Source organism: Vespa crabro, chromosome 12 (assembly GCF_910589235.1).
Source record: "Vespa crabro chromosome 12, iyVesCrab1.2, whole genome shotgun sequence".
NCBI classification, from domain to species: Eukaryota; Metazoa; Arthropoda; class Insecta; order Hymenoptera; family Vespidae; genus Vespa; species Vespa crabro.
In genome coordinates, this window is record NC_060966.1 from 6,320,906 (window position 1) to 6,332,645 (window position 11,740).

General features: G+C 38.3%; 3 protein-coding genes across 3 annotated transcripts in view; 1 reads left to right on the top strand and 2 right to left on the bottom strand.

Moving 5' to 3' along the window:
- The first annotated feature begins 50 nt into the window (after positions 1-50).
- Positions 51-1,000, top strand: LOC124428463 (39S ribosomal protein L51, mitochondrial). The gene is made up of 2 exons (XM_046972517.1): positions 51-209; positions 455-1,000. Exon 2 carries the CDS (start codon positions 457-459, stop codon positions 946-948), a length of 492 nt encoding a protein of 163 aa, XP_046828473.1. The 5' UTR covers positions 51-209; positions 455-456; the 3' UTR covers positions 949-1,000.
- A 77-nt stretch (positions 1,001-1,077) lies between these two features.
- LOC124428450 (dipeptidyl peptidase 9) lies at positions 1,078-7,635 on the bottom strand. The gene is made up of 11 exons (XM_046972482.1): positions 5,499-7,635; positions 5,167-5,423; positions 4,949-5,083; positions 4,708-4,870; positions 4,390-4,631; positions 4,007-4,318; positions 3,573-3,847; positions 3,157-3,485; positions 2,817-3,068; positions 2,466-2,738; positions 1,078-2,393 (listed from the first exon to the last, which is right to left on the bottom strand). Exons 2-11 carry the CDS (start codon positions 5,337-5,339, stop codon positions 2,046-2,048), a joined length of 2,502 nt encoding a protein of 833 aa, XP_046828438.1. The 5' UTR covers positions 5,340-5,423; positions 5,499-7,635; the 3' UTR covers positions 1,078-2,045.
- Positions 7,636-10,519: 2,884 nt separating this feature from the next.
- Positions 10,520-11,740, bottom strand: part of LOC124428455 (RNA-binding protein Musashi homolog 2) — a 94,190-nt gene continuing 92,969 nt past the window's right edge. The window contains exon 6 of the transcript XR_006943177.1: positions 10,520-10,799. The gene's annotated coding sequence lies outside the window, so the exon portion shown is untranslated. The remainder of the gene's footprint in view (positions 10,800-11,740) is intronic.

Consider the following 11,740-nt stretch of genomic DNA (forward strand, 5'->3'; position numbering starts at 1 on the left):
CCAAAGAAATGTTACATTTCTTTTTCGAATTTTTCTTTTTCAATGTTGGTTGCCATTGTAAACTAGCGCACTCTGTATTCGAATCGTAACAACGTGGTAAAAGATGATGGACGGTGTTATAATTATATAGATCAGTACGAGACGATAATACGATAAAAAGAAAAAAAGAAGAACAGTTTGGAAATAGATTTACGCATCAGGAGAAAAAGGTATGTGCTTGTAAATATAAAATGCGTTCGTTGGATTGCAACTTTTAAAAATGCATTACACTCATGAAATGAGTATGATGCAAAGTGAGGTTAAGTCGTGAATGTTTGACGAAAAGACATCGGAAAGACTTTTAAATGCTAGCTAGTAGTGAACCAATTATACACACGATAGTATCTCCGATCGGCATTATTATGGCACATATTTTACACGGAAAATTTGAAAAAATGTTTCATCTTTTTTCCAGCAATGTCGTTCATCGTAAATACAATACGCACTAGTATACGTACTTGGAGCCCGTTAATGACTACAGTACGGTATCGCTATCATGCAGACAAAATTGCTAGAGGCCCGTTGATACGAAGATACGATTACGAAGATCCGATAGATATGAAGGGATTATTGCCTCATACCGGAGGAACAAAAAGACTTCCAATGCCGATCTATTGTCCGGTGAATGCTTGGCAAGAGAAGAGAGCATTATTTGGACAGAATGATTACATCGATATTCTAGGATCTGAACATTTGCACCCTACAAGAATACTTTACAAGGTACCATCTTGGTTAAGAGGAGTTAAAGGAAACGAATATAAAATATTATTGAGAAAGAGGAAAATGTGGAAATCTGGTATCTTCCCTATCGCAAGACCGACCAAATGGAAAGAAATGCAAAAGAGGATAAGATATCTATATAAGAAATTAAACAGGAAGACTAAAACTGGATTCTCTAAAAACCAATAAGAAATTAATGATATAATTTGTTATATCAAATAAAAAGATAAACGAATTTAAATTGAAGAAGTCACTTATATCTGCTGAAATAACATTATTCTTCTTGATTCGTGTGCCATCATCGAACATCGTACAAAGTATAAAATAGCGAATTTATTTATTTGACAAATGATTATCCATCGGATATACGATAATTTCACAATGATCAAGATCGCAAATAGTGTTATCGTTAAAATACTTTTCATAATTATTTACTGTAAAAAGATTTGACAGCTTCACACGTATATACATAATCAAGCAGAAGATTATATAACAACCTAAAGAAGACACACACACATATATATATATATATATATATGTGTATATATGTATATATATATATATACATACACACGCTCACACGCACGCACGCACACGCATATATATGTATCGAGCAGAAATATCTTCTAAGTACAATTAGGGTAAAAGCCCTACAAAAATCTTATGCAGATCTACGTTTGATTATAGCACGTATTTATATGTGTATATATATATATATATATATATATATATATATATATATATATATATATATATATATATGTACAAAATAATTGCGAGTATTGTCGATTTTCTTAAAAAATATCTAGGATCGTTAATACGTTTGTAGATGGTGGTAAGCCTTCGTAATAAACGTATGAGTGTACGTGTATATAACATGTTCCGCGATGGTTCCATAACAAAGTAATAACATTGTTGATTCAATGTCGCGTTTCAGACAGTGGATTATTTTCATTCAATATGCTTGTGGAATATTCGACAGGTATCTTTAATAACAATACGTACGTTTCAAACATACATATCGTCTAGACTTTATTGCAAGTTCTCGTAGTAAAAATGTAATACTGCTTGAACATACCTCGATACTTGACTCCGACATAGAGATTAAAATCGAATACCTGTCTATACCATCGCGAAGATATAGAAATAGCGACAGATCAGATTAATTCGGTTAGAGTTCTATATACATAAAATAATGGCAGTTACTTAAATTTTTAAAAAAGATCGTTCTTTTAACGAGCAATCGGTGTGTAAAATTTACCTAATAGTGTCTAATTTAAATAGGTTCATAAATGATTTTGTAGAAACGATAGCAACGTAGTTTCGTAATGTTTACTAGCATCTAAATTTCGAAGGCTGTGCCTTTCGTTCGGATAAATTTGCAATTGATACGGCTTGCCAGTTTTTACAAGAGCATTGATCAACTGACTGGTATGGAAAAAGTGAACATTTTCATCGATAAGTCCGTGAATGATAAGAAGTCTGTTCTCTTCGTCCGGGAACTTGCTAACGTATGTTAAAACCGAACCGGTCATATAACCGTGTGGATTATTTTGAGGAAGGTCCATGTAACGCTCGGTGTAACCGGTGTCGTAAAAGTTCCAGGATGTAACCGGTGCCCCGGCTATCGCCAACTATTAACATTACAAAAATTTTACAATAATCTCTCATCTGGACTCATTTACAATTTAGAAAGGAGGACGTACTTTAAATACATCAGGATATTGTATCAAACCCATCAGACTTAGGTATCCGCCGTAAGACCAACCGTGAAGAGCGACACGATTTAAATCTATGTATCCCGTCGTCTCGGCCAGCCATCTTAAAACTTCGACCTGATCGTTTAATTCGACGGTTCCCATGCGACGTTGCAAATGACTCTCAAATACCAATCCTCTATGCTGCGAGCCACGAGAATCGATTAAAACAACGCAATAGCCTTGCGCAGCCAGCATATGCATTCTTAAGTGTCTCATACCCTATTGAATGATTAATCCTTTATATAATCGTAAAGGTATTAGTTTCGACCGAATACGGGAGAAACATATCGTACTCACTTTAAACGTATTGGATACCAATTGTACTTCCGGACCACCGTAAACGTTTAATATAGTGGGATACTTGATTCCTGCTTGAAAATTATGAGGTTTAAAAATCATCGAGTAAATTGTATCCCCCGACATTATCTTATAGGTATAAATTTCTGGCGCAAATAAATCTAATTCGGGAGAAGATGGTTCCAACAGGTAACCAACCGGAGTAAGCGTTATACTCTCCACCGTCCAATCGGATTGAGATATCCTAAATACCTGAAAACACAATTATACGTAACATTCTACGTAATAAATTAACAGATATCTTAATTAATTCATAGATTTTTCATGTAATCTCAAGTACTTGGCATATCGGAAATGTTTTGATGGAGCTGTAGACGGTAACTAGCATAGTGCATTCCTTATTGAAATATACATTATTATAACTGTATCCGGGCCTCGTTAAGAGTCTTATTTCCAGTGGCCGACGAAGGGAGACCGCATAAACGTGTTGTTCCAACGGACCCTCTCTCAAACCACAAAAATATACGATAGAATTGCTGTCGTCCACCCACAATTTTTTACCCAATACTTCCCAATCGCCTTGCGTCAATGCTATCTTCGATGTAACGCGTGGCTGTAAAAAGATACTATCCATTCGATCCAATGATTCTTCTACACCATTGCTTAAACCTAAAGGAACGTCAGATAAATGTGAGATATCAATCGTTCAAGTGAAAAATTATTATTAAAAGTCGAAAAAGGAATATTTTTCTATACCAGTTATGCTGGATGTTATAAGATACAAGTGTCGAAATTCCGACTCCTCGCTGCCCCAAAGAAATTTTACTTCCATCGGTTCGTCCGAGGGCAAAAAGTAAAGCAAATCGTTAACGTTCACCCAAACGGTACTCTGCTCGGAATATAAAACCTGAACGCTCGCAGAGGAAGATTTGGTATTGTATACGCTCGTAGGAGGCTCAGAAAAATTGTCGACCGATAATAGAACCAGTTCGAGCTTTTGTTGTTTCCTATCTAATAACTGCACCCAAACGCTGTTATTTAGAGAAAGAAGAAGAAGAAAGAAAAAAAAAAGAAAAAAGAAGGACATTAACGACAAAGGATGTTGTTAATAATTTGTTTTTTCTTTTATATATATATATATATATATATATATATATATGCGAGCGCGTTTAGGACGAGGTCGTGCTTACTATTGAGCGTCCGGCGTCCAACCAACTCTAACCATATATTCCATCCAAGGAAACATAATCTGTAGCGGATACTGGAGTTCTAATATTTCAACGTCAACTATCTGCAAAGTTTCCGTTAATCGGAATTGCACCATTTTCAAATTACTCCTAGCGTTTGACGTGCCAGCTCTAGGAAATCTAAATTCATCTATTTCCTCGGAATTGGTCGTTGAAGGAAAACAAAAGATTTTCACGTCGCTTTCGTCGACCTCTTCGTAGACTATTCTATAAATGCCATCGTTAGATTTTGGTTGCCACCAAAAACCTATATACCTATAGGAATGGATCGTCAGTTAGAGGGTAAATTAAAATCAAGGCATAATACAGTGATCAAAGTTAGAAACCTAGTAAATTCTTCTTGCATGACATAAGAAGGAGTACCGGCAGTAAGAGGATCATCGGTTAGACTTCTGCCCCCTTTTCTGGCATGAGTCAATCTGACGGATGATCCTGTAACGCTATGAGACAAATATAAGTCACCGGAACAAGTATAAGCGACCAACGCATTGTTCCATGGACAAATTTGAGGACACAGTTTAGCACCAGAAGCCGATATTCTAATCTCTGATGGAAACAAAGGTCCAGGCTAAAAGTCAAAGAGAAAATAGATGAGTATTCTTTCCTTAAATAGATAAATCCACGAATGATCTCAGTTTAATTACCATAAAGCCTGTGTCTATACATTGATATAAACTACTTGCAGCTGGAAAAACTAACTTGCCACTTTCCGCATGAATTTCATAACTGGTTATACCCCAAGTAGCTAGCCTCTTCCTTTCCCATAACAGCTGCTCCTCCCTCGACAATCTATTTGTACTGGATACGCTGAAGCCATATCGAAGCAAGAAATCAGAATCGACAAGATTCTAAGAAAGAATGAAAGATTCTTATCGAATGTCTTACCTCTGAAAATTTGCTTCTATAACTGGTTGCCAATGAAGTCGATACCCATTGGCATGATCGGAGTGTGCAATATCGACATATAAAAGTGTAGTTTCCCAACCATTGTTCGGAGTACTGAGAAAATATATTCTGGTGCTGAAACGTGAAGTGAGTTTTTAAATACACAAAAACTTGATTATTCGATAAAAAAAAGATTCGGTCAAAAGCAAGAGATTTACCGTCCATCGGGTAAAGATCGAAACGTTATGGATCCAGGCACTGATCCCGCCGATACACCTGACAATCTTCTCCTCAAATCGCTAACTACACCACGTAATTCTGGCCAGGTTTTTTTTGCGGTAGCATCATCGGAGGATCCTATCCGGTCTACGCCTTCGTTACAGGCATCCATATTTTTTGCTATAATTGCACGCTTCTCCTATCTCTTAAGTCACGCGTACGAGATGCGACATCGTGGAACGCTCATGACGATCACCTGTAACGATTCGCGACGTCACTCTAAGATTTATCTCTTTTTCTCTCTTTCATATGTGTACAGACACACACGCACCCACACATCTTTCTCTCTTTTCCTCCCAAGAGACGTTTCTTGTCGCTCCACGCACCTTCCTACGAGAACGATAATTTTTAGGTTATTTCCACTGCCGTCCATTCACTTTCACCTTCCTCCTCCTCCTCCTCCTGCTCCTGCTCTTTGTCTAACACTCTCGAGATCTCCCTTCTCTCACGAAAGCACGATATCTCAATATTTCGCGATTTGCGAATGCGCGTGCTTTACTACCGCCAAAAATCTCTTCTCGCTCCGTTAGAACGGCGCAGCATGACAACTTGGTTTTTTTTACTAGCTCCCGCTACCCTCTCCACTCTCCTTCGCTCTCCGTCGATCGACGACGACGACGACGACGACGACGCGACAACACAACCGAGATAGCTCGTTTCGTCTCGTGGATGCCGGCGTGCGAGCCAGATGGGAATTTCTTTGTGATACCTGACGTGAAAGCGACCGAATCACAGAGGAAGGGAGAGACCGAACGGGAGTAGGAAAAAGAAAAGATCTTTCTTTCCTCTTCGCGGACAACGCCGACTTTTACTTATTTTTTTTTTGTTCTTTTTTTTTTCTCTCTCTCTTTAAACGAGCATCCAAATAGTTCCGCCATCTTTTTTTCGCGACCAATCGCCTCGTGGAAAAAAAATGTCGACATCCTCCGTCAATCGCTCGACCAATCAACGCAACGGAACACAAAACTTTTTAAACAACGAATTGATTTATTTCGTTCGTCTTAACCAATGAGATCGAAAGATCTTTTCGAGTATTTAAATGTTAGGTGCATGTGCGTGAAATACTAATGTTTAACACTTCTATGTCTTAGCGCCATCTTTTGCAACGTTCCTGATCACATGAAATTTTTAATCTGGTACACGACCAATGGTAGTTAAGCGTGCACGCAGTTCTCTATGCGAAAATACCGGTAAGAGCGAAACTTTCTAATGCGCTATATCAATTAGTTTTGCATGATAAAAGAATGACGAGCGAGGACGTCATCCTTGACTACGCGTCTCACAAATATCGAATTGTGACACGCGTACAATTTTAAAGATCTTTCTTGCATCCGATCTCGTCTACGTCGAAATATTATAAAAGCATCGACCAATCACATGCGAGACAGAGAGAATAAATAATCGGGGGTATTACGAATGAAAAAGTCAATTACCTATCTGACGAAAAATATTGAAAAGAAAAAAACAAAAAAAAGAAAAAGGGAAAAACGTGGATCGTCGTTTTGTTAATCGTGAACGACGCGTAATTTCACGTTTCAACGTTCGAGATAAAGACACGCATAATCGTCTCATTATTATTTCATCTTATCATCGATCAGTATAATCTCAAAGTTTATGCCGCAATGACGAACGATAAGGAACGGGCCGAATGTAATTCGCAGTTTCAGCGTCATTACCGCTGGAACTTTTTCAAGAACATTAAATTATCTAAAAGAAATTCGTGGGAGGTGAGTAAAATTTCCTCTTCCAGGGATAGCTCCCAAAGTTTTAATTTTGCTCCAAAATTACGATTTATCTCGTTGTACGGTGAAAAAATGACTGGGAGGTCAAAAAATAAGAAAACTGCGTTGAGACGATGGAATCGCGGCGGTATATTTCATAGGATTCTCGTCGATAAAATCCTTCAAGTGCCAGGAAATTCGATATATTAATTGGAGAAAAGCCTCGGCCATGGAATTCGCGCGCGGTTCAATCGAGATAAAAGCATCATTTCGAATGCGACGAGAGCGCTGCCCGAGAGACGTAGCTTGGATAGTAATGGTTGAGGTGATGCTGCTGCTGCTGGCGGCGGCGGCGGCGGCGGTGATAGAGGATACGGAGGGAGGAGGTGACGGTCGAAACGATATTCCAGCGTGAGTTTATTTTTAAAACATCGTCGAGCCGACGGCAGAGCCGGACATGTTTAGGGCAAAGACACGAAGAACGTACCCAGAAAAAAAAAGGGAGAGAGAAAGATAAAGAGGGATACATGACTGCCTGTTTTTTTCGTTTTTCTTTTTTCCCTTTCTCTTCTTCTTCATGAACGAAGAAGAAGAGCTCGTCCGTTTTAGCGGAGTAGGAAATGTCGCGTGTCTCGTACGTACTATCTCGATAGTCTACACGTAGCTGCAATTTTCTATCCACTCTCTCTCTCTCCTTTACGAGGGCAGTATATTTCCTTGAGATATAAGGAAACGTCTTGGTACCGAGAATTCTTTGGGGAATTCTTTTTTCTTTTTTCTTCGATACGACTTCTTCCTCCTCCTCCTCTTCTTCTTCTTCTTCTTCTTTTACCGGAAACCGGGTCTCGCCGTCGTCCCTCGTAAAACGATCGCTTTTCTACGGGAAATGTTTTTCAATGTCTCGAACGAGACACTTTTATCGAGGAAATCGAAATTATAAAAATGAATAATAATAAGTTTAGTGCTCGTTAAATCGATATTTTCTCATTGTATCTTCTTAATACGGCTCGATGGAAAGAAAGGAGGGAAAAGAGAGAAAGAGAGTCGATATCTCTAATTTCTTACCTTTATTAAGTTTTGCATTGGGCTGTACGAGGAAGAAAGGAAGAAACCCGTAGAAAAAGAAGCGGGCATTTAGGCGAGCCCTCCAGCATCAAAGATTTAAGCTCTCCGACTCTTTGCCCTGCCGTTCGCGTTCGTTCGTTCGTTCGTTCGTTCGTTCGTTCGTTCGTTATTCTTCCTCCCTTTCTTTTCAACGTTTGTCAAGAGACCTACCACTCTCTCCCTCTCGAGCCATCTTCTCTCTCCCCCGATCCTACACTCAAGGGGGTGGAGTATTAAACAAGAGTATAGAACGAGTTACAGGAAACGCGCATTTACTTGGGAAATGAAAAAATGGATTAGAAATACGCGTTCGGTGGGAAATTATCTGTGATATGATTTTCCTGTCTCATTTTTCCTAACGCTCTAGAGAACGATGGTTCATTACTCAAAACGATCCAGACGTTTTTATACGCGAAAGATCGAAAGAAAAGTCAAGATACTCTGTATGTTCTAGATACTATACCTTTTAGTTAGTTGGCATGCAAGACCAGCAAACGACATACTTTACTCGGCTTCAACTTTCTCCCTTTTTCTTTTCTCTTCCATGCTCAAGCCAACGACGTCTTGTCCGAGTCGCTACATAATGCAGTCGGCTATATTGAATATCACGTCGTAGTAAAGTGATAACGAAATCCTCGAAAAGCCCCTCGAGCCGACGTACGCGGAATATTACAGAGCAAAATCGAGAGTGTCCGCGACGAAAAAAGGAGAAAAAAGAAAAGAAAAACTTTGGCGACTCTTATTCTATGTGTATTTTTTTTCTTGAACGGAAATACTATAAAAGCCTACAAATGTTTGCATTTTTATAATGGTAAAACAAAGTTATCTCTCGACGAAAGTATCAATGCGTTGGAAGGAAAAAAAATTACTTAACAAAATCTCATCCAAGCTCGTTCAACTAGATATATCTTTTTAAAATTCGTCCAATTAACTGCGATATCGCAATTATCGCGTTATCCCCGCGCGAAAAAGGAATAAATAAAGGAGCCATCGTAACTCGCTCCCTTTTCTCTCGCGTTTTCACGAGATGAAGAAAGGAAGGAAATAGAGTAGGAGGACGCTCGTGTCAGGGCAGGGGTGTGTCCGCGAGAAGATTTGCGTTAAACGCCCTCTCGCACCCTCTTTTCTACCAGAAATGTGCGTGTGTGTGGAACGAAAATATGCCACGATCGAACAAAATCCTGAGCTTTTACATACAAAATATATATATATATATATATATATATATATATATATATATATATGTATGTATAATATATATTCGACAAACAATAATATCCATAGTTTAGCGCTAAAATATGCACTCTAGGTATTAAAAAAGCGACCACGGATGGCGTAGCGCAATCGATTTCGTAGAAAATAAAAAGGGTCGACATACGAAAGAATTTATCTAGGATTGTCCGACCGTTCTCCCCTTTCTCTATCTCCTTTTCCTCGTCGACGATAGAAAGGCTATAAGAGAAAAGCCGCACACACACGGTCTATATTCCCTGAAGCAGCCTTTTCTCAGGTCGAGCTGCTATTTAGCAGACAGGAGCGTAGGTAACGTGTATACCCCAGGGGGTTTCAATATCGATCTGCTTTCTCCTCCCTTCTATATATATATACATACACACGCCCTCCTTCCCCTCATCCTCCACCATCCAGAGCCGTTCCTTCGCCCTCCTCTGGGTCAACGACAGGCATTTCCAAGCCTGTAAATCTGCCTGGGTGACCTTCGAGGACACGAGTCTTCTCGTGTCAAGGTATTAAACTCGCTTCGAACGAAACGCACCGAATGCGCACGAGAAAAAGAGAGAACATGCGACCGATATTAAGGGGATAACGTCACGACCTTCTTCCCTACCTTTTCCCTTATTCTCAATACTCGAGTCGTGATATATATCGTAGCAGAACGACCGAAAGAGAGAGAGAGAGAGAGAGAGAGAGGGGGAACGATTTATTTCACCTAATAGGATAACGCAACTTTTAGTAGTCGATAATTATCCTGTTCCTTACGTGACCGAAAACTATTATTATATATCTAGTAACACGAATAACATGTTATTTAACCTTTTATTCAATTTGGAGAAGTTCGAATATTATTATTCGATAAATGCGTTCGTCCGATTCCATTTATCTTATTATTTGTACTTTATTTCCCTTCTCAAGATTTAGGAGTTGAAAAATATAATCAGGATAATCTGGTGAAATCGTCGTAACACGTTGCTTAGCTTCGATCGATATAATATACTACATTACTTACTTGTTTCGTCGTTCCATCGGCGAGATACCCTGTATACGTATATCCTTTGGTCGTGCGAGAAAAACGGGGTCATGGGGTTATTATACGGAAGCCTTCGCCTTATTAGCCCCCTATTTCCATTATAAATTACTTTTACGTAATGATAAAAGTGGTAGGTAACACACAGCGATGGGATTGAAAGTCAGTACTGATGACAACAACAACAACAACAACAACAACAACAACAATAATAATAATAATAGTAGTAATCATAATCATAATAATAATAATAATAATAATAATAATAGTAATAGTAATAATGATAATGATAATCACAGTAGAACAAAAAGTATAGCGATATCATTGGTATAATAATGAATTAATCAATATTTCGATTCGTAAGTAATCAAAGCTTGCTTTCGATCCCTTTTTTTGGTCCTCCCTCGTCTTCTCATCTTCAAGATGACTTCCCTCTGGTAAGAAACGTCGAAAATGTATTCCTCGTCCGATCACACTGGAACGACTGAGTGAGAAAACATTTAATCAACTAAGTCTAGAACGCATCTATCTTATTTCAAATGTCTACATAGATATATACCTCCTATTCCCTATCGACGATCGTATTCCGTAATAATACAATAACTTTCTTATTACCTTTTTAATTTCGAGCACACGTTTCGAAGCTTACCGCTCGCACGCACACGCATACACTTACATAAATAATACATATCTATATCGTATATACGTATATGTGTATATGTATCCTATGTACACCCTTTGTACTCGGATAAACATATAAAAGCACTTAACTTGAGTCACTTTTCCTAACGCTTTATTCCTGCTGCTTCTCCTCTGTCGCTGGTGCTGTTACTGCTGTTTAATACACATACATCATCCTCTTACGTTCATATACGTAAAATATATTTATGTATGTGCGCATTGTTATGTCTCGCGAAATAATAAATGCAGCTTGCTTCTTCGATCTCATTTTGCCTGTTTTAAAAGTGCTGTACGCTTTGCTATACATATTAATGTTTAAAGTTTGCTTTATCGAACGCTCCTTATCGTACCCATCAAAGATCTTTTTATTTTTTCTTCTTAACTTCTTCTTAACAATAAAAAAATGTTTCTCTTACGACAACAAGACGAGCATAAGAATTTCTGAAACGTGAGAAAAGCGTACGTGGAAGACCTTCTTCTTGAACTTTAAACTTGAACTAAGACCTCGCTTCTTAATCTTTACAGATATTTTATACATATACATATATGTCGTATAATATTATATTTAAATTGCTAGTTCATTTATACAAGGTGTCTCATTAGGTCGAATCACTTGAAATCCATCGATTCTTTTCGAGTCAAATGAGACACAGTGTGTATACAGATGAAAACTGTATGGTCCTGATCAAACGAATGAATTTCTGGTCCATGCGAAGAATAATCGAGGTTGCTAAGATCCAAAAG